We start from the raw sequence: 22,500 nt of genomic DNA on the forward strand, positions 1-22,500 counted from the left end.
CCGCCCGTCCCGTTCCACTTCCGCTCCTGGGGAAAGGGGGGGGGTGTGGTCATAACCAACAGCACACACGCTGGGAACCAAAGGAAGCTCCCTTATGTACGTTATACATTGCCGGCGGGTGCAGTGTATAAGGGATTTTGTGCGTGTGTGTGTTTTAACGCCGTTTCCTCGTTTTGTCTCCGCAGTGCCAGAGTCGGCCAAGCCCAGCCCCAGCCCTCCCCAGCCTGCCGACCCCAGCGCCAGTCCCCCGGTCCCCGCGGCTAGCGGCAGCGGCAATGGCAAGCGTGCCCCCGGCAGCGCCCCGCAGCAGCAGCAGCAGCAGCAGCAGCAGCCGACGGCCGCCCCGCGCTACCCTCCCCGAGAGGTGCCCCCGCGTTTCCGCCAGCACGAGCACAAGCAGCTACTGAAGAGGGGCCAGCCACTGCCCGCGGGGGGCCTGCCTCTCGCCCCGGCCCAGCCCGGGACGCTCTCCCCCCCGCACAGCGCCCCCGGCCTCGCCCAGCCCTCCAGCAAGCGGCACGCAGGTCAGAGCTGCTCTTTGTTTTGGCCCCGCCCCTTTCTTCTCTGTATTGTGGCCACTCCCATTTTCCCCTCTACTGTGGCCCCTCCCCTTTCCCCCTGTACTGTGGCCCCCCCCCCTTTCCCCCTGTACTGTGGCCCCTCCCCTTCTTCTCTGTGCTCTGGCCCCTCCCCTTTCCCCCTCTACTGTGGACTCTCTCTGTGCTGTGGACCCTCTGTGCTGTGGACCCTCTGTGCTGTGGACTCTCTGTGCTGTGGACTCTCTGTGCTGTGGGCTCTCTGTGCTGTGGACTCTGTGCTGTGGCCTCTCTGTGCTGTGGGCTCTTTCTGTGCTGTGGACTCTCTGTGCTGTGGGCTCTCTGTGCTGTGGACTCTGTGCTGTGGCCTCTCTGTGCTGTGGACTCTCTGTGCTGTGGGCTCTTTCTGTGCTGTGGACTCTCTGTGCTGTGGGCTCTCTGTGCTGTGGCCTCTCTGTGCTGTGGACTCTCTGTGCTGTGGGCTCTTTCTGTGCTGTGGACTCTCTGTGCTGTGGGCTGTCTGTGCTGTGGACTCTGTGCTGTGGGCTCTCTGTGCTGTGGGCTCTCTCTGTGCTGTGGACTCTGTGCTGTGGGCTCTCTGTGCTGTGGGCTCTCTGTGCTGTGGGCTCTCTGTGCTGTGGACTCTCTGTGCTGTGGGCTCTTTCTGTGCTGTGGACTCTCTGTGCTGTGGGCTGTCTGTGCTGTGGACTCTGTGCTGTGGGCTCTCTGTGCTGTGGGCTCTCTCTGTGCTGTGGACCTGTGGTGGGCTCTCTGTGCGTGGGGCTCTCTCTGTGGCTGTGGGACTCTGTGCTGTGGGCTCTCTGTGCTGTGGACTCTGTGCTGTGGGCTCTCTCTGTGCTGTGGACCTTCTTCTGTGGCCTCTCTGTGCTGTGGGCCTTCCCCCGTGCTGTGGCCTCCTATCTCTGTGCTGTGGCTCTCTGTGCTGTGGACTCTGTGCTGTGGGCTCTCTCTGTGCTGTGGGCTCTCTGTGCTGTGGCTCTGTGTCTGTGTCTGGTGGGACTCCCTTTTTGTGCTGTGGACTCTCTGTGCTGTGGACTCTCTCTGTGCTGTGGACTCTCTGTGCTGTGGACTCTGTGCTGTGGGCTCTCTCTGTGCTGTGGGCTCTCTGTGCTGTGGACTCTCTGTGCTGTGGACTCTCTCTGTGCTGTGGACTCTCTGTGCTGTGGACTCTGTGCTGTGGGCTCTCTCTGTGCTGTGGGCTCTGTGCTGTGGACTCTCTGTGCTGTGGGCTCTCTGTGCTGTGGGCTCTGTGCTGTGGACTCTGTGCTGTGGACTCTCTGTGCTGTGGACTCTGTGCTGTGGACTCTGTGCTGTGGGCTCTCTCTGTGCTGTGGGCTCTCTGTGCTGTGGACTCTCTGTGCTGTGGCTCTGTGCTGTGGCTCCGGCTGTGGCTCTGTGCTGTGGACTCTGTGCGTGGCCTCGTGCTTCTTCTGGCTCTTATCTTGGACCGCGTGCCGCTGTGCCTTGGACGGGTGACCGCGGCATCGCGGTCGCGCCTTCTCACGAACAGCGCGGCTGAGGGGGGTCGAGAGCGCCGAAGCTCGCGCGGTCGTAAAGCAGCATTAGGCGACAGACGCTAATGCAATTAGCGCTACTTTAAAAGGCTTTTAAACAGCGCGGCGCCATATGCTACGCTACCGGCTCCACAGCTGCCCAAACCAGGGTGATCAATGGTGATCTGCCCAGACGCTGAGGGTTACATTTCTAGCCCCTTGTCCCAAACAGAAGACGACATTACCGCACCGCTGAGATGGCATGTTTTGTGCGAAAACAGGCTTGAAGATTAACCCCTGTTTATGCGTGAGGCATTAGCCAACGACGTGACGTCCCATAAGTTTCCATATTTAATGAACCCGTTTCACAGTACGTAAAACCGCCGCTGTCCCGACTCCTTTGCGATTGGCTATCAAAGCCTCTGCGGCTGAGATGAGCCCTTTAAAAGGAGCGGTAAACCCCCAACGCTGTCCTCGCGTGCAGCGACGCTGTAACGGTCATGTGATAAACCCCTGGGTCGGCTGTTGACGTGTCGCTCCAGGTACCGACCTGTCGCTGCAGTTCACTCTCCCCGGCACTAGGTGGCGTAGACTTTCTACCTTGCTGTGATGGAAAAAGCCCTTCGGGTAACTTAGTTTGTGGAAGAAGCGGATTGTGGGAAAGGATGTACGGAAATGAAGATCAGCTTGTTACACAACCTGCAGAATACAAGAGCTGCTCTCATCAGCACTTCATTTAGCTTTAAAATGACGTGATTTCCAGAACATTGCTCTGGTGTATTGCAAAGCAAGCACTGAACTTGGCCCAAATTTGACCGCACCGGATTGGAACATTAAGTGAAACTCAAACCCTACTGAGTCCTGTGAGGTCTAGGTTGTGCGTGTGAGTGAGTGAGGCGTGTGTGACTCTGTGTGGGTGCACGTGCGTGTGTTCGTGCGTGTCTCTGTGTGTGCATGTATGTCTGTGTGTGTGCGTGCCTGTGTGTGTGTGTGCACGCGCATGTTTGTGTGTGGGTAGGCGTGTGTGTGTGAGAGTGTGCCTGTGTGCGCGTGCCTGTGTGTGTGTGCGTGCTTGTGTGTGTGTGTGTGTGTCTGTGTGTGTGTAGGCATGTGTAGGCGTGTGTGTGTGCCTGTGTGCGCGTGCCTGTGTGTGTGTGTAGGCATTTGTGTGTTTGTGAGTGAGAGTGTGCCTGTGTGCATATGCTTGTGTGTGCGCGCGCGTGTGTGTGCCTGTGTGTGTGTGAGTGTGTGTGAGTGTGTGTGAGTGTGTGTGAGTGTGTGTGAGTGTGTGTGTGTGTGTGTGTGTGTGTGTGTGTGTGTGTGTGTGTGTGTGAGGCTCTCTGAAGCAGCAGAGGAAGCGCTGGTCCTGCATGGCTTAGGTCCAGACCAGAGTGACTCACAGCTTACAGTAAATGTCTGTGATTCTTCCGGGTGTCTCTGCAGCTCGCCTGTCTGCCCTCCCCATCCCAAACCCTCTGAGAGCGCCCCTCGCCCCCCGTCCCGTGTCTCCTGTGGACTGGGGACACCCCCGCATGGATTAGCCACCACCGTGGTCGGTCATGAGTCAGAGCAGTTGGCTATTTGTGTGCAGCTCAGATTTAAAGTGTTCTAGATTTACTTTACATTTTAGGCATCTAAGCCAGCGCTCGTATCAAGAGTGAATCCTTTCATAGAGCTCCAGATTTACTGAAGCATTTCAGGTTGCGTACCCTTAAGGGTACAAGAGCAGTGCCACACCTGAGAATCGAACCTGCAACCTCAGTGCTGCTTGAGCCCAGTTCCCTAACCACTATGCTCTGCTTGCAGACTGCTTTGAACTACTTTGAAGTACCTTTATTACAGGTCCGTTTCAGTTTAAACCCCTAACTGTTAATGGTTTAAATGGAGATGGTATCGGACGGAATTAAACATTTTGTATGGTGATAAACGTAATTCTCGCTTTCCAGTGACACTTCCTGATACGCGTATCGTCACTGCCGTGGGTGTAGAGCAAGCTATGACAGCTGGGCCTGTGACATTGCCGAAGAGCGTAATCCTTCACTGAAGGGTGGGAGATACGTTTTATCTTTTTCTCCCTTTTCTGATAACAGGAATGGCTTTGTGGAATAACGCATTTTTATCAGCGTTAATTTGTGTTCAGCAGAGCTGGGCTTGGTTTGGCTCTGTGTTCAGTAGAGCTGGGCTTGGTTTGGCTCTGTGTTCAGTAGAGCTGGGCTTGGTTTGGCCCTGTGTTCAGTAGAGCTGGGCTTGGTTTGGCTGTGTTCAGTAGAGCTGGGCTTGGTTTGGCCCTGTGTTCAGTAGAGCTGGGCTTGGTTTGGCTGTGTTCAGTAGAGCTGGATTTGGTTTGACTCCGTGTTCAGTAGAGCTGGGCTTGGTATGACCCCATGTTCAGTAGAGCTGGGCTTGGTTTGGCTCCGTGTTCAGCAGAGCTGGGCTTGGTTTGGCTCTATGTTCAGTAGAGCTGGGCTTGGTTTGGCTCTGTGTTCAGTAGAGCTGGGCTTGGTTTGGCTCTGTGTTCAGTAGAGCTGGGCTTGGTTTGGCTCTGTGTTCAGTAGAGCTGGGCTTGGTTTGGCTCTGTGTTCAGTAGAGCTGGGCTTGGTTTGGCTCTGTGTTCAGTAGAGCTGGGCTTGGTTTGGCTTCGTGTTCAGCGGAGCTGGGCTTGGTTTGCCTCTGTGTTGAGTAGAGCTGGGCTTGGATTGGCTCTGTGTTGAGTAGAGCTGGGCTTGGTTTGGCTTCGTGTTCAGCGGAGCTGGGCTTGGTTTGGCTCTGTGTTGAGTAGAGCTGGGCTTGGATTGGCTCTGTGTTGAGTAGAGCTGGGCTTGGTTTGGCTCTGTGTTCAGTAGAGCTGGGCTTGGTTTGGCTCATGTTCAGTAGAGCTGGGCTTGGTTTGGCTCCTGTTCAGTAGAGCTGGCTTGGTTTGGCTCTGTGTTGAGTAGAGCTGGGCTTGGTTTGGCTCTGTGTTGAGTAGAGCTGGGCTTGGTTTGGCTCTGTGTTGAGTAGAGCTGGGCTTGGTTTGGCTCTGTGTTGAGTAGAGCTGGGCTTGGTTTGGCTCTGTGTTCAGTAGAGCTGGGCTTGGTTTGGCTCCGTGTTCAGTAGAGCTGGGCTTGGTTTGACTCCGTGTTCAGTAGAGCTGGGCTTGGTTTGGCTCCGTGTTCAGTAGAGCTGGGCTTTGTTTGGCTCTGTGTTCAGTAGAGCTGGGCTTGGTTTGGCCCTGTGTTCAGTAGAGCTGGGCTTGGTTTGGCTCTGTGTTCAGTAGAGCCCATAAAGGTGTGTGTCCCAAGGTGCCCTGCGGCCCGCCCACATTTGCTTATTCACATCGCAGTGAAAGCAGCGGCTCTGATTGACAGTGCATGTGCACGCCCCCCCCCCCAGCCCCCAGCCCCCCCCCACACACACACACTCCTGCAGTCCATGTGCACACGTCGCTGTTCTTATTGCCGATCGTTCTGCCCTGCTCAGTGTTATCATGGCATAGATCAGCGCAGGGTCATTCTTTTATGTGTCTTTCTTTACATCGCTATGTTAAGTCCCTTGTGTGGTGGGTCACAGAGAATATAATTTGCTAGTTAAGCGTTGGGCTGTGGGCTCAGAAAGCTGTGAAACGGCTTGCGTAAAGGAGTACTGAGCACAGCCAGGCGTGCGTCCGCGGTGATCTTACTCTTGACGTGCGTCACCAGCGCGTGGGTCGGTACAACACGCTCGGCCTGCTTCGCGCGTGAGAGAGAGAGAGAGGCCTGTTTGTTCAAGCGCCTATATATAGAGCTGTGTGTGTTTTCCCGCCTTGCGTGGGATCGGTGTTTGCATGGTCAAGCGCCAAGTTTAAATGCCTTTGTGTTTGCCCCGGGAGATTTCCCACGGAGTCCCCCCTGCGTTTATCCGCCGGAGGCCCTGTTCAGCGGAGGGAAATTTAAGGAGCTCTCCGTCTGCTCTCTCGCGCGCCTCGCTAAGGGTAACCCACGTTCCTTAAAGCTGTGAGAAGCACGCAGGAGTACGAAGGTACGGCTCGGTGCTGTAGCATTGCAATTTTATTTAAAATAATTTTAATTTTAAAAATGAATAAATTAGTTGTCGTTATCATTATTATTCTTATCATGGCGTTCTGTGCAGGCAGGCTGCATCGGGGCCCTGCGGGGGGTGGGGTGGGGGCGGGGGGGCTAGGTCCGTGTGATGTGTGGGGCTGTGCTATTTTAAGGCTGCTGTGTCATGGAAGCTTCCAGAATGGCGTGTCTCTGCGGTGAGGACACGGTGCCCGAGCGGAGGGGAGGGCCGTGCGGCTGACCCGTAGCAGGGCTTAGCCGTGCCCCTGGCGGCCCGCGAGCGCTTTTGCAGGTGGGTCCCCCAGCCCGTCAGCCCCCCCCCCCCCCCCGGGGCGGCGTGCGCGTAGGGGGGGTCACCTGACCAGCCGTGAGGGGCGGCTTCGGGGGCAGGGAGTTCCTGACCTCATTGTGTCCCCTCAGATTTGTGTGATGTGACGGGCAGCTGGCCGTCCCATCCCCTCCCCCACCCCCCTCTCCCGCACCGCGCCACAAACCCCCACTTAGGCTTTAGGCGTGGGCCTTAAGGAGGAGGCTGGGCGTAGCAGGTGGTCAGGTGGGGGGGGGGGGGGGGGTTGGAGCAGGCTGCGTCCTGTAGCCGTGGGAAACGCAGCTGACAGCTGATTTACGGCATTGACATTGTCTTAAGCTCCTCTCAGGAAAGGATGTTTTTTTCCCCCCCCTCATTTCTAAATTGGGATTGTGTCTGTAATCGCGTTTTCGTGCGTTCGCTCCGTAGAGTCCTAGGCTGCGGCGCGTTTCTGGGTTTGAGAGATTCCGCCTAGCTGCGTGATGGTCGGCTGAGCTCAGCCGTGAGAAACCGGTCCCGCGGAGGTGAAGCGGAGGAGAGTTTCGGTCTTCCAGTGGGAGTCCCGGTGAAAGGGGGCGGGGTTTGCTCTTTCTCCGAGCGCGGCCCGGGCGGAGCGGGGGACGAAGGAGAGCTTTCGCCACCGTGCCGTTTCAGTTCCGGAAGACTAAGCCCAGGCCTTTGATCTGAATAAAGGCCTTATTTACAGACAGAGGGACAATCCAGGCAGCTCTGATGACATCACCGCCATCTCTGGCTGGCCTGACGCGGCTGGAGCTTGAATGGGCCCATAATGAAGGCCTGCTCCTCCTCCTCTGAGGTGTCCTGTTTTTGGGAGGCGTGCGGATCGTTTCTAAACAATGCCATCCTTCATGTAGGGGGGACTGGCGTTCTCCCACATGGGCTCTCTGCAGCTCTCCCTCTCTCTCTCTCTCTCTCTCTCTCTTTCCACCCTGCCAGTCTCTCTCTCTCTCTCTCTCTTTCCACCCTGCCAGTCTCTCTCTCTCTCTCTCTCTCTCTTTCCACCCTGCCAGTCTCTCTCTCTCTCTCTTTCCACCCTGCCAGTCTCTCTCTCTCCCCCCCTACTCTTTCCACCATGCCAATCTCTCTCTCTCCCTCTCTTTCCACCATGCCAATCTCTCTCTCCCTCTCACTCCTCCTCTCTTCCTCTTTCCACATGCCAATTTCTCTCTCTCCCTCTCTTTCCACCATGCCAATCTCTCTCTCCCTCTCCCTCCTCCTCTCTCCCTCTCTTTCCACCCTCCCAATCTCACTCTCTCTCTCTCTCACTCCCTCTCCCCCCCTCCCTCTCTCCTTCTCGCTCCCTCTCTCTCTCTCCACCCTGCCAGTCCCTCTCCTCTTTCGCCCTCTGTTTCAGATCAGGCGCTGTGTGTGAAGACGTTTGGCTTTTGGCCCGCATCCCTGTGAGATTGTTTGTGTGTGTTTTCCTCTTTCTCGTGCACGTGCACGTACACGTGCGCCTATTTATTACCGTTGGGTCATTTTGCTGAGAATGCAGCCAGGACGGTGTAATTTCACTGCTATGAAGCTCAAGGCTGACCTATTCTGATGTAAATATACGAGTCTAGAATGGGAGAGAGAGAGGTGTGTATGTAGCTGTGTGTGTGTGTTTAGGTGTGTGTGTGTGTGCCTGCGTGTGTGTGTTGCCGCAGAGGCTTATTCTGTTTGTTCTCTGGCAGCTGTTCCGAGTGCTCGGTTGTAAGACACGCCACTAATCGCTGCCAGAGTGGAGTGGGCTGAATGTTTAGTGACGGCTGGAGAGCGCGAGAGAGGAGGGAAAGGCAGCGCGACTTGCGCCGCTCGAGGTGAAGCGGTGACGCGTTCTTCCATTTAACCGGCCCCCGCTACACACATGAGCCCCTAAAACGGGGGAGACCCCTCTTGTGAGAGTCCTGGGGGGGGGGGGAGAGAGGGGCGGCGGGGCGGGGCGGACGTCTGCTCGCGCTCCGAGCGGCGGCGGCGTTGGCAGCCTTTCAAAATGAGCCTCAGACGGCTGGCGGCAGACATATTGGATCCGAGATGGCCACCGCTTCGCGCAAAACCTAGCGCCTTTCGAGATGGTCGGGGGGAACCTCTCCTCAGGTATTTCTCCTCTCGCTTCCTCCTTTTTTTTTTTTTCTTCTTCTCTCCTCTCCGTCTGTTCTGTTTTGCTCGCGGCGCGTGTAACAGGCGAGAAAAAAGGAGGGAAAATAGAACCTGCTCCTTGCTTTTTTCCGTTTTATGATTAATGCATTGTGAACCCTTTTCCTGCCCTTTAGAGAGAGGGAGAGGGAGGGAGTGAGAGAGGGAGCGGGAGAGCGAGGGAGCGTGCTCAGCAGAGAGGGACAGAAAGGGAGAGGGAGAGAGCGAGGGAGCGTGCTCAGCAGAGAGGGAGGGAGGGAGAGAGAGGAGAGAGAGAGGGAGCGTGCTCAGCAGAGAGGGAGAGGGAGAGAGTGAGTGAGCGTGCTCAGCAGAGAGGGAGAGGGAGAGAGTGAGTGAGCGTGCTCAGCAGAGAGGGACAGAAAGGGAGAGGGGAGGGGAGCGAGGGGAGCGTGCTCAGCAGAGAGGGACAGAAGGGAGAGGAGAGAGGAGGGAGCGTGCTCAGCAGAGAGGGACAGAAAGGAGAGAGAGAGAGGAGAGCGTGCTCAGCAGAGAGGGACAGAGAGGGAGAGGGAGAGAGAGGGAGCGTGCTCAGAGAGAGGGAGAGAGAGAGAGAGGAGCGTGCTCAGCAGAGAGGGAGAAAGGGAGAGGGAGAAGAGAGTGGAGCGTGCTCAGCAGAGAGGGACAGAGAGGGAGAGGGAGAGAGCGAGGGAGCGTGCTCAGCAGAGAGGGAGAGGGAGAGAGAGAGAGCGAGTGAGCGTGCTCAGCAGAGAGGGACAGAAGGAGAGGGAGAGAGAGAGAGAGTGAGCGTGCTCAGCAGAGAGGGACAGAGAGGGAGAGGGAGAGAGAGAGAGAGTGAGCGTGCTCAGCAGAGAGGGAGAGAGAGAGAGAGCGAGTGAGCGTGCTCAGCAGAGAGGGACAGGAAGGGAGAGGGAGAGAGAGAGGGAGCGTGCTCAGCAGTGAGGGACAGAAAGGGAGAGAGAGAGCGAGGGAGCGTGCTCAGCAGAGAGGGACAGAAAGGGAGAGGGAGAGAGAGAGAGAGGGAGCGTGCTCAGCAGAGAGGGACAGAGAGAGAGAGGGAGCATGCTCAGCAGAGAGGGACAGAAAGGGAGAGAGAGAGAGCGAGGGAGCGTGCTCAGCAGAAAGGGAGAGGGAGAGAGCGAGTGAGCGTGCTCAGCAGAGAGGGACAGAAAGGGAGAGGGAGAGGAGGGGAGCGTGCTCAGCAGAGAGGGACGAGAAAGGGAGAGGAGAGAGAGCGAGGTGAGCGTGCTCAGCAGAGAGGGACAGAAAGGGAGAGGGAGAGAGAGAGAGAGCGTGCTCAGCAGAGAGGGACAGAGAGGGAGAGAGAGAGAGCGAGGGAGCGTGCTCAGCAGTGAGGGACAGAGAGGGAGAGAGAGAGAGCGAGGGAGCGTGCTCAGCAGAAGGGAGAGGGAGAGAGCGACTGAGCGTGCTCAGCAGAGAGGGACAGAAAGGGAGAGAGAGAGAGGGAGTGAGCGTGCTCAGCAGAGAGGGACAGAAAGGGAGAGAGAGAGAGCGAGGGAGCGTGCTCAGCAGAGAGGGAGAGAAAGGGAGAGGGAGAGAGAGAGAGAGTGAGCGTGCTCAGCAGAGAGGGACAGAAAGGGAGAGGGAGAGAGCGAGGGAGCGTGCTCAGCAGAGAGGGACAGAGAGGGAGAGGGAGAGAGAGAGCGTGCTCAGCAGAGAGGGACAGAGAGGGAGAGAGAGAGAGAGAGAGCGTGCTCAGCAGAGAGGGACAGAAAGGGAGAGAGAGAGAGAGGGAGCGTGCTCAGCAGAGAGGGACAGAGAGGGAGAGGGAGAGAGCGAGGGAGCGTGCTCAGCAGAGAGGGACAGAAAGGGAGAGGGAGAGAGCGAGGGAGCGTGCTCAGCAGAGAGGGAGAGGGAGAGAGCGAGGGAGCGTGCTCAGCAGAGAGGGACAGAAAGGGAGAGAGAGAGAGAGAGAGAGCGTGCTCAGCAGAGAGGGACAGAGAGGGAGAGGGAGTGAGCGTGCTCAGCAGAGAGGGAGAGAGAGAGGGAGAGGGAGTGAGCGTGCTCAGCAGAGAGGGACAGAAAGGGAGAGGGAGAGAGCGAGGGAGCGTGCTCAGCAGAGAGAGAGGGAGAGAGAGAGAGAGGGAGCGTGCTCAGCAGAGAGGGACAGAAAGGGAGAGGGAGAGAGAGAGGGAGCGTGCTCAGCAGAGAGGGACAGAAAGGGAGAGAGAGAGAGAGAGAGAGTGAGCGTGCTCAGCAGAGAGGGACAGAAAGGGAGAGGGAGAGAGAGAGTGAGCGTGCTCAGCAGAGAGGGACAGAAAGGGAGAGGGAGAGCGATGCGTAGCAGACGCTCTTGGCTGTGCTTCAGCTCTGATAAAATGGCGTCCCCGGCTGCTGTGGCTGCGCGAGAGCACAGCGCTAGCTTGGCGGAGCCGCCGCCGCCGCGGCACTCTTCCTCCGCGCTCTTCCTCCTCCGAGCGCCGCTCGCACCCCCGCAGCCTGGCAGCCGCAGCCGCGTCGCATGCAAAGCGGGCTGCGTGCTCGCATGCAGCTGCGCACCCAAACACCAGGGTTAGCGCAGCGCATTGTTGTGCAGCTGCTGGCTACTGCGCTAGCCTCCTCCGCCGCTAGGCTACGCAGGGTATGTGTCTCCCCCCCTCCTGTGTTTGTGTGGTGTTTGCCAGGCTGCAGCTCCAGGAAAGCGGAGTCGAGGTTTCGGGTGAAGCCGTGTGAATGAATGATGCCCCACTCCACACAGCCCCCACTCCACACAACCCCTGCTCCACACAACCCCCACTCCACACAGCCCCCACTCCACACAGCCCCACTCCACACAGCCCCACTCACACAGCCCCACTCCACACAGCCCTGCTGCACACAGCCTGCTGCACACAGCCCCACTCCACACAGCCCCACTCCACACAGCCCCACTCCACACAGCCCCACTCCACACAGCCCCTACTCCACACAGCCCTGCTCACACAGCCCCTACTCCACACAGCCCCCCCTCCACACAGCCCCCACTCCACACAGCCCCACTCCACACAGCCCCTACTCCACACAGCCCTGCTGCACACAGCCCCTACTCCACACAGCCCCACTCCACACAGCCCCTACTCCACACAGCCCCACTCCACACAGCCCCCACTCCACACAGCCCCTACTCCACACAGCCCCTACTCCACACAGCCCCTACTCCACACAGCCCTGCTGCACACAGCCCCCACTCCACACAGCCCCACTCCACACAGCCCTGCTGCAGTGGGCAGTGTTCAGATGCGCTCCCCCGTGACTGGCAGGCACATGCTCATTGCAGCCAGCCTGCGGAGGACGTAGCGGTTTTTGCGGGAGGTGGAGACTTATGGGCGGCCGTGCGCAGAGTGGGCGGAGGGACTCCAGGATGGCCGGGGGGGCTGGGGGACGGAGGGGGGCCGAGAGGGGGGCTGGTGGGGGACCGGGGGGTGCATGGTGCGGGCTGGGGGGGCCTGGAGGGGGGCCGGGAGGGGGGCTGGCTGGGGGGACCGCGGGGGTGCATGGTGCGGGCTGGGGGGGCCTGGAGGGGGGCCCGGGAGGTGGGCTGGCTGGGGGGGCCGGGGGGGGCCGGGAGGGGGGCCCGGGAGGAGGACTGGCTGGGGGGGCCGGGGGGGGCCGGGAGGGGGGCAGGCTACGGGCTGAATCACCCTGTGCATTCCTGAGGCGTAGCTGGGCTCCCGGGGCCCCTTTGTGAATGAAGGCGCTTCGCGGGACAAAATGGAGCCGAAACCCTTCGCTGTGCCCGTATCGCTGGAGTGCTCGGCCTCAGCGCCCTCCTCTCTCATCCGTCAGCACAGAGAGCGCGTGCTGTGAAGCGGGTTTGTTTTGACGGTTGGGTTAGGGATACACTGTAAACTACTGTAGTGAGAAGGCAGTTTTATGTGTACTGTTGGTCAGGGATTATGAACCGGTATCAGGACCTGGGGGGGGGGGTCTAAGCACAAAATGTGCATACAGCCCCCTATTGTTTTTTTATTCAAATCATTTTCATGTATCCATTCCTCCACTTCAGGGAAAGAAAGCCTATTGAATCCAGATGGCTCGCTGGAGTTTGCGAAATTTGGCAGGCAAATGGTGGTCCCTTCCAGTACCCATAAACACATGTTAATACTTTGACAGTCAATCAAATCCAAATTTCCAGAGTTTAAGAGTCAAAAGCACTTATGATTCAGGAGCCATACTGCACCAGCCGCCATGTTGGATTTATGTTCTTCATTATCTGCTCTTTGAGTTTTGTGTCAGTCGCTCGCATGGTTTGACTGATTGTGGCATATTTATTTATCTTTTATAATTTCTTATTTTTTTTGTCTCCTTATTTAAAGGCTTCTCAATATACATCAGTGCATGTCACTGTCATGAAGTGTAGTGCAAAAGTTTCCACTAAGACGATGAACGTGTTGCACAGATGTTGTGAATTGGCATAAAATTTCTTATGAAATTCACTTTCTAGATTTGAAACCAGACACATTTAACGTGAGTTACACATAGATTTTCTGATATTGTTTGACTGTCAGTGGTGGCAAGACAATGTTGGGGACTTGAACTTGGACTTTACCTGGAACTTGAGCGAAACTAGTTTTGTGGAAGACATCTGTTGCCGTATTAAAAAAAAAAAAAAAAAAGGTTTCAGAATGAGAGATTTGTTGAAACATTGTGCCGTGAACTGACAGCGCTGTTGATTCTGAAAGTGAGGGAGACGGACCTGCTGGGCATTCATTTTAAATAGGCTGCGGACTTCAACTGCTCAGTCCTTGACATGTCGAGAGATCTGCATCTACTTTCGTACCCTGGAGCAAACATTTAAAATGGCCTCCTCTCGGTTCCGTATCGCCCATCCTAGGCTGGGTCTGGGGTGGCAGGGCAGGGCACACACACACGGTGCCAGTCACGCTGGGCGTCCCACTTATGGTTTAGATCAGCGCGTTGTAGTGATGTTTTTCTGATATGCGGTTGTAGTGGTGTTTTTCTGATATGCGGTTGTAGTGATGTTTTTCTGATATGCGGGTGTAGTGGTGTTTTCTGATATGGGTTGTAGTGGTTTTTTCTGATATGGGTTGTAGTGGTGTTTTTCTGATATGTGGTTGTAGTGTGTTTTCTGATATGCGGTTGTAGTGGTGTTTTTCTGATATGCGGTTGTAGTGGTGTTTCTCTGATATGCGGTTGTAGTGGTGTTTTTCTGATATGCGGTTGTAGTGGTGTTTTTCTGATATGGTGAGTTGTTTTGATATGGGTTGTAGTGGTGTTTTCTGATATGCGGTTGTAGTGATGTTTTTCTGATATGCGGTTGTAGTGATGTTTTTCTGATATGCGGTTGTAGTGATGTTTTCTGATATGCGGTTGTAGTGGTGTTTTTCTGATATGCGGTTTTGTAGTGGTGTTTTTCTGATATGCGGGTGTTGTGGTGTTTTCCTGATATGCGGTTGTAGTGGTGTTTTTCTGATATGCGGGTGTAGTGGTGTTTTTCTGATATGCGGTTGTAGTGATGTTTCTGATATGCGGTTGTAGGTGTTTTATAGTGTATGTTTTATGTGTTTTCTGATATGCGGTTTGTAGTGTGTGTTTTTCTGATATGCGGGTGTAGTGGTGTTTTTCTGATATGCGGAGTGTGTTTTTTGATGGGTGTAGTGATGTTTTTCTGATTGCGGTGTAGTGATGTTTTTCTGATATGCGGGTTGTGATGGTGTTTTTCTGATATGCGGTTGTAGTGGTGTTTCTCTGATATGCGGTTGTAGTGATGTTTTTCTGATATGCGGTGTGTAGTGGTGTTTTTCCGATATGCGGTTGTAGTGGTGTTTTTCTGATATGCGTTGTAGTGGTGTTTTTCTGATATGCGGTTGTAGTGGTGTTTTCTGATATGCGGTTGTAGTGGTGTTTTTCTGATATGCGGTTGTAGTGGTGTTTTTCTGATATGCGGTTGTAGTGGTGTTTTTCTGATATGCGGTTGTAGTGGTGTTTTTCTGATATGCGGTTGTAGTGGTGTTTTTCTGATATGCGGTTGTTGTGAGTTTTCTCTGATATGCGGTGTAGTGGTGTTTTTCTGATATGCGGTTGTAGTGACGTTTCTCTGATATGCGGTTGTAGTGGTGTTTTTCTGATATGCGGTTGTAGTGGTGTTTTTCTGATATGCGGTTGTAGTGGTGTTTTTCTGATATGCGGTTGTAGTGGTGTTTTTCTGATATGCGGTTGTAGTGGTGTTTTTCTGATATGCGGTTGTAGTGGTGTTTTTCTGATATGCGGTTGTAGTGGTGTTTCTCTGATATGCGGTTGTAGTGGTGTTTTTCTGATATGCGGTTGTAGTGGTGTTTCTCTGATATGCGGTTGTAGTGGTGTTTTTCTGATATGCGGTTGTAGTGATGTTTCTCTGATATGCGGTTGTAGTGATGTTTTTCTGATATGCGGTTGTAGTGGTGTTTTTCTGATATGCGGTTGTAGTGGTGTTTTTCTGATATGCGGTTGTAGTGGTGTTTTTCTGATATGCGGTTGTAGTGGTGTTTTTCTGATATGCGGTTGTAGTGTTTTTCTGATATGCGGTTGTAGTGGTGTTTTTCTGATATGTGGGTGTAGTGGTGTTTCTCTGATATGCGGGTGTAGTGGTGTTTTTCTGATATGCGGTTGTAGTGGTGTTTTTCTGATATGCGGGTGTAGTGGTGTGTTTCTGATATGCGGGTTGTAGTGGTGTTTTCTGATATGCGGTTGTAGTGGTGTTTTTCTGATATGCGGTTGTAGTGGTGTTTTTCTGATATGCGGTGTAGTGTTTTCTGATATGCGGGTGTAGTGTTTTTCTGATATGCGGTTGTAGTGTGTTTTCTGATATGCGGTTGTAGTGGTGTTTTTCTGATATGCGGTGTAGTGGTGTTTTTCTGATATGCGGTTGTAGTGAGTGTTTTTCTGATATGGGTTGTAGTGGTTTTTCTGATATGCGGTTGTAGTGGTTTTCTGATATGCGGTGTAGTGGTGTTTTTTGATATGCGGTTGTAGTGGTGTTTTCTGATATGCGGTTGTAGTGGTGTTTTTCTGATATGGGTTGTAGTGTGTTTTTCTGATATGCGGTGTAGTGGTGTGTCTCTGATATGCGGTTGTAGTGGTGTTTTTCTGATATGCGGTTGTAGTGGTGTTTCTGATATGCGGTTGTAGTGGTGTTTTTCTGATATGCGGTTGTAGTGGTGTTTTTCTGATATGCGGTTGTAGTGGTGTTTTTCTGATATGCGGTTGTAGTGGTGTTTTTCTGATATGCGGTTGTAGTGGTGTTTTTCTGATATGCGGTTGTAGTGATGTTTTTCTGATATGCGGGTGTAGTGGTGTTTTTCTGATATGCGGTTGTAGTGGTGTTTTTCTGATATGCGGTTGTAGTGGTGTTTTTCTGATATGCGGTTGTAGTGGTGTTTTTCTGATATGCGGTTGTAGTGGTGTTTTTCTGATATGCGGTTGTAGTGACGTTTCTCTGATGTGTTTATTTACACTTGCACACAGAGGCAGTTGAGGGGACTCAGGACGTTTGTATTACTTTTACACACATTGCCTTTTGCTAAGGAGAAGAGGAAGTGAAGTGAGATTGTGGTTTTCCCTCATATTACCATCCTGACCAGCTGGACCCGGAGCGCGCCAAGCCGATAACCAGACAAACCAGCGCAATCCGACGAACATGGCGGTCTCACTCAGGATGGGCACACTGTCTACCCACCGTCTCACAGAGCTGTCTGAGGACACGTCTGATTTTAACAAACCGAACGGTCGGTTATTAAGATGGAAGTCGCCAGATATCACTACTGCTAGTTACTTCCTGCCAAGCATTGAACCTTGATATGCAGTTGAACGAGGCTGGCTTTTATTTTGTGTTATGTTGCGGAATGCTCCTTATCATCTGTATAAATGTTTGTTTTTTATACAGAAAACACAGTTGCAGAATCTGACACCTGACCATACAGACTGCAGCTAAAAGTGGGCCAATTCCAGTCTTTCTCTCTTCGCGACACTGTTTGGGTGTTTCTGGAAACAAACAAAAAAACCACCTTGAGCTGCATCTGTTTAGATCAGATTTGTGCCCTCTCTGCATGTGGAAATGAATCTGATACATAGTGCACTGTGCAGCTTGCATAGTGACTAGTGTGGAAGCTCAAATCACAACTTTTCAGTCCATTTGTGCGTTCAGGGCAGCGTGACATGATGTGACCCGTTCCGTGCCAAGCCGTTCCGTACCGAGCCGTGCCATGCCGTGCCAGGCCAGGCCAGGCCAGGCTCCTGGCTGCCGGTGAGATGGCCGGTAGACCGATGGCCTGTGCGGTAGTGCCGTCTGGGGAGAGGAGATAAGCACAGTGTTGGGAAAAGGGCCTTTGAAAGGACTCCTCGGAGGGGAGCGGGAGCTCGTTGTGTGGTACCCTGAACCTCACAAAACGGATGCTGTCCATTTGACCCGGGGCTGTTTCTCCTTCCTGTGCTTGATCCGTGGTGGGGGGTCATTACTTCCTGTAATTACCAGATGAGCTGAGGGAGTGGAGTATCAGTTTGCAAGGTGAGGCGCAGACACTAGTGTGAGATGTGCCTGTTGTTAACATAGTGTTGGGAGTGAGCAGAGATGGGATGCTCTGTGGATTGTGAGGTGTGCCTGTTAACACAGTGTTGGGAGTGAGCAGAGATGGTCATGTGCTGTGGATTGTGAGATGTGCCTGTTGTTAACACAGTGTTGGGAGTGAGCAGAGATGGTCATGTGCTGTGGATTGTGAGATGTGCCTGTTGTTAACAGAGTCTGGGAGTGAGCAGAAATGGGATGCTCTGTGGATTGTGAGGTGTGCCTGTTAACACAGTGTTGGGAGTGAGCAGAGTTTGAATGCTCTGTGGAGTGTGAGATGTGCCTGTTAACACAGTGTTGGGAGTGAGCAGAGATGGTCATGTGCTGTGGATTGTGAGATGTGCCTGTTGTTAACACAGTCTGGGAGTGAGCAGAAATGGGATGCTCTGTGGATTGTGAGGTGTGCCTGTTAACACAGTGTTGGGAGTGAGCAGAGTTTGAATGCTCTGTGGAGTGTGAGATGTGCCTGTTGTTAACACAGTGTTGGGAGTGAGCAGAGATGGTCATGTGCTGTGGATTGTGAGATGTGCCTGTTGTTAACAGTGTTGGGAGTGAGCAGAAATGGGATGCTCTGTGGATTGTGAGATGTGCCTGTTGTTAACACAGTGTTGGGAGTGAGCAGAGATGGTCATGTGCTGTGGATTGTGAGATGTGCCTGTTGTTAACACAGTGTTGGGAGTGAGCAGAGATGGGATGCTCTGTGGATTGCGGTTGTGTGCGAGGTGCAGGAGGTGCGGGTGCGGGCAGGAGGACCGTGCGTGTGGAATGGCTGGTGGAGCGTTGGGGCCCTCAGGTGCAGGAGCTGAGGAGGAGAGGGAGGAGCAGCTGTGAGCTGGAGGGCCCTAGCTCTCTGCTCTCTGTCTGCAGGGCCACAAACGCACAGCGCTAGCGTGGATATCTGACTGTATCAGTGTAGGAAGTGGAGACAATGAGAGAGCGCCCGGTTCCCTTTTTAATTACTGTAATTCCACACTGGAGATTAATAGTGGCCTGTGTGTGTGTGTAAGAGAGACAGAGTATTAGTCTGCCTGCCTGTATGTGTGGGTGTGTGCATGCATGTGTAGATGTGTGTATGTGCGTGCATGTGTAGATGTGTGTGTGTGTGTGTGTGCACGCGTGTGTGTGTGTGTGTGTGCACGCGTGTGTGTGTTTGTGTAAGTGTCTCTGTATGTGTGTGTGTAGATGTGTGTGTGTCTGTCTGTGTGTGGTGCGTGCGTGTGTGTCTGTGTGTGGTGTATGTGTGTGTGTGTGTGTGTGTGTGTGTGTGTAGATGTGTGTATGTACGTGTGTGTGTGTGTGTATATATGTACGTGTGTATGTGTGTGTGCGTGTGCGCAGGCCTGCAGTGGAGCGTGCTCAGTGCTGTCCCAGCGCGGCACAGACGTGGTGGAGTGTGAGCAGTGATGGATGAGGAGCCCCGTCTCTCTCTCCCTCTCCATCTCTCTCTCTCTCTCTCCCTCCCTCCCTCTCTCTCTCTGTGTGTGTGTGTGTGTGGATGGACGGGGGCTGCTGCAGAGGCTGTAATGGCCGAGGTGTGTCGTGTGCTCCTGTACTCTGAGGCGCTAACGTCGCTAACGTCTCTCCTCTCTCTCTCCCTCCCTCCCCCTCTCTCTCTCTCTCTCTCTCCCTCCCTCCCCCTCTCTCTCTCTCTCTCTCTCCCTCCCTCCCCCTCTCTCCTCTCTCTCTCCCGCTGTCGCCCCGCAGAGCTGCCCGTCCCGAGCGGCCTGGGCGCGCAGTATGAGAGCCCCCGCTGGGGCGGCCTCCCACCCACCAGCCAGAGCCACGGCGGCGGCTGGGATCAAGTGATCATCGACGAGAGCGACACCGAGGCGTGGCCTTCCATTTCCCGCGGCGACAGCCACGCCCCTCCAGGATGCGCCGCGGACACTGAGCGCGCCCCGGAGACCAGCAGCAGCAGCAGCAGCGGCAGCAGCAGTAGCGCGAGCATGTCCACAGGGGGCGCCCAGCAAGGCCACTTCCCCGCCCACCACCCCGGCAGCAAGGCCGGCGCCGGCCACTCCGGGAGCGCGGGCCCCGGGCAGGGCGGGGCCAGCCGCGGCTGGGGCTCCGGCCCCGCCCACGGCCCCCCCGGCGAGGGCAAAGCGGACGGCCCGGCGGCGGCAGGAGGGAGGGGCCAGCCCTGCTGGAGCTCCTCCAGCTTCAACCTGAACCTGAACCCCAACGCCAACCCCGCCGCCTGGCCCGTGCTGGGGCACGAGGCGGGCAGCATGGGGGGCAGCAACGGGCCCCCTCCCCCCCCCAATCTCTGCAGCCCCGCGGGCACCCCGCCAGCCCCGGGCAGCAACGGCAATACGGGCAGCGCCAACGGCAACGGCGGGGGCGGGGCCAGCGGCGCCTGGGGGGACGTGATTGGCCCCGACGCCCCGGAGCCGCACCCCTGCCCGTCCACGAACGTGTCTTTCAGCGCCGAACCTCAGAACCTTAACACCGACGGACCAAACCACACTAAGCAGGAGCCCCCGAGCCCCGCCCCCAGCCTCCCCAGCTGGGGGGGGCTCCCCGCGGGCATGGGCTCCCTGGCCCCGCCCCCCGGCCCCGCCTCGCAGGTCAACGGCGAGGGGGGCTCGGTTTGGGGCAACGGGGCGGACGCCAAGCCGGCCGGCCCCAAGGACTCGGGCTGGGACTCGGCGGCGTCCGCCTGGGGCCGCGGCGGGAACGGGGGCGGGGCCGCGGGGGCCTGGGGGCGGGCCGGGGGCGGAGACTGGGGCGGCAAGCATTCGGGCGAGGCCAAAGGCTGGGAGGCGGCGGGCAGCCCCCCCCAGGAGCAGCCCAACTCCTGGAGCCGGCCGGCCCCCGCGGCCGCCAGCGAGGGCAGCGGCGACAGCCAGGAGGGCCGCGCCCAGCGCCGGGACAGGACGCCCGGCGAGGAGGCGGCCCCGCCCCCGCCGCTGCCCCGCCCCGACCTGGACCCGCGCGTGCTGTGCAACACGGGCTGGGGGCAGACGCCGGTGCGCCAGCACACCGTGTGGGACATGGAGGAGGCGTCCCGCGCCGAGCGCAAGGGCCACAGCGGCACCGAGGCCTGGGGCGGGGCGGCGCCCCCCCCCTCCGGGGCCGCGGGGCCCAACGGCGGCGCCCCCGCCGCTCCCAGGCCCGACTCGGGCGGCAAGGCCGAAGGGCCCGTCCCCGGCGGCTGGGGGGCCCCTGCCCCGCCCCCCCCCGCGCCCCCTCAGCCCGGCTCCGGCTGGGGCGAGCAGCCCGCCGCCAAGAAAGTGCCCAACGGATCCGGGGGCTGGGGCGACGCCCCGCCGGGGGGCCCCAACGCCAGCGCCCCCAAAGCCAGCCAGTCCTGGGGTCCCGAGGAGAAGTCCCCCAGCTGGGACGACCCCCCCGCCAAGCCCAAAGCGCAGAGCTGGGGCGAGGGGCCCAAACCGTCCCACGGCTGGGGCAGCGGAGGGGGCGGGAGCGGAGGAGAGTGGGCGGAGCCCGGAGAGGGGAAGAGGAACGGGACGGCCGGTGGCCCCTGGGAGGGGGAGGCGGGCAGCTGGAAGGACCCCCCTCGGGGGTGGGGCAAAGCGGCCCCGGGGTCGGGCGGGGGTGGGGGCGGGGGCTGGGGCGAAGGCCAGCGCCCCGCCGCCCCCCCGCAGAGCTGGGGAGGGAAGCCCCAGGACGGGCCCAGCGCCAACGGCAACGGCGGCGTGGGCGTGGGCGGGGGCGCGGGGTCCTGGGGCGGCCCCACCTCGGTGAAGCAGAGCGGCTCGGGCCCGGGCTGGGGCGGGACGGGCCCAGGGGCCGGCGGGGCCAAGCAGGACCCCGGGGGGGAGCCCACGGGCTGGGAAGAGCCCTCCCCTCCCTCCATCCGCCGCAAGATGGAGATCGACGACGGGACGTCCACCTGGGGCGACCCCACCGCGTACAACAAGACGGTCAACATGTGGGACAGGAACAACCCCGTGGTCCAGAGCAGCCCGGGGCCCAACGCCAACCCCAACCCCAACCCCAACCTCCCAGCGCCCAGCAACAACAACAACAACCACAACCACCACCACCACCACCACCACCACCACCATCACCCGCACCACCCCCACCACAACCAGCCCCCCGCCCAGAGCCACGGCAACAACAACAACAACGGCTCGCCCAACGCGCCCGCCCCCCACCAGCCCGGACCCCCCCCCAACAGGCCCCCGCTGGTGGCTCCAGGTGAGAGGCTGTCCTGCGTGTGCTTCTGCTCTCTCTCTCTCTCTCTCGCTCTCTCTCTCCACAGACACAGGCAGCACAGCTCAGCGCAGCTCTCTGTGCTCAGGCATACCCAGCGTCGGGTGCTGTGATGTGGGTGGAGCAGGTAGTCGCTCCGCAGAGCGTCTCTTCACGAGCGCTGTTCAGATTGGCTTTTCTCTGAGCGCAGTTGCCGTGGTCGTCCGGTTGGACGTGTAGGCTAATCCCTTTGTGGGCAGCTGGTTTTGAGGTCAGTTCAGGGACTGTGGTGATGAGCACTTAACGGTGAGCCAGTTCTGCTTTCTGAAGGCTGCCTTCTTGTTTCACTTGCGGAGTGAAATTGAATGTGGAACGGCGTTGCCATCCAACATGACCTCATGTTAGATGCCAATAGTTCATTATATATTATAGTTGATTATATATTCGAACATCAGTGGATTTCGGTACTATTGCGTGGACTTTGGTATTAATGATCCAGTGCCTTCAGTGTTAATACTGTATGTGAGAGAGCTGCAGGCTACAGGTCTGAAGGTGTTGTCAGTGGTGTGTGTAGCAGGGATGCTGTGTAATGCAGTTAACAGACCAGGCTACAGGTCTAAAGGTGTTGTCAGTGGTGTGTGTAGCAGGAATGCTGTGTAATTCAGTTAACAGACCAGGCTACAGGTCTAAAGGTGTTGTCAGTGGTGTATGTAGCAGGAATGCTGTGTAATGCAGTTAACAGACCAGGCTACAGGTCTAAAGGTGTTGTCAGTGGTGTGTGTAGCAGGGATGCTGTGTAATGCAGTTAACAGACCAGGCTGAAGGTCTAAAGGTGTTGTCAGTGGTGTGTGTAGCAGGGATGCTGTATAATGCAGTTAACAGACCAGGCTACAGGTCTAAAGGTGTTGTCAGTGGTGTGTGTAGCAGGGATGCTGTGTAGTGCAGTTAACAGACCAGGCTACAGGTCTAAAGGTGTTGTCAGTGGTGTATGTAGCAGGAATGCTGTGTAATGCAGTTAACAGACCAGGCTACAGGTCTAAAGGTGTTGTCAGTGGTGTATGTAGCAGAAATACTGTATAATTCAGTTAACAGACCAGGCTAAAGGTGTTGTCAGTGGTGTGTGTAGCAGGGATGCTGTGTAATGCAGTTAACAGACCAGGCTACAGGTCTAAAGGTGTTGTCAGTGGTGTGTGTAGCAGGGATGCTGTGTAATTCAGTTAACAGACCAGGCTACAGGTCTAAAGGTGTTGTCAGTGGTGTGTGTAGCAGG

The 22,500-nt window shown here is 56.5% G+C and overlaps 1 protein-coding gene across 5 annotated transcripts in view; it reads left to right on the forward strand.

Annotated features, from left to right (window-relative positions):
- The window catches only part of tnrc6c2 (trinucleotide repeat containing adaptor 6C2), an 80,087-nt gene that overhangs the window by 32,760 nt on the left and 24,827 nt on the right, over positions 1-22,500 (forward strand). For 4 of the 5 annotated variants that reach the window (XM_064324190.1, XM_064324188.1, XM_064324192.1 and 1 more), the window contains exons 4-5: positions 186-524; positions 18,777-21,236. In XM_064324190.1, the coding sequence (XP_064180260.1) occupies positions 186-524; positions 18,777-21,236 (2,799 nt within the window). The remainder of the gene's footprint in view (positions 1-185; positions 525-18,776; positions 21,237-22,500) is intronic. The other variant, XM_064324193.1, reaches the window with a different exon arrangement.

The sequence above is a fragment of the Anguilla rostrata genome, chromosome 2 (assembly GCF_018555375.3).
Source record: "Anguilla rostrata isolate EN2019 chromosome 2, ASM1855537v3, whole genome shotgun sequence".
NCBI classification, from domain to species: domain Eukaryota; kingdom Metazoa; phylum Chordata; class Actinopteri; order Anguilliformes; family Anguillidae; genus Anguilla; species Anguilla rostrata.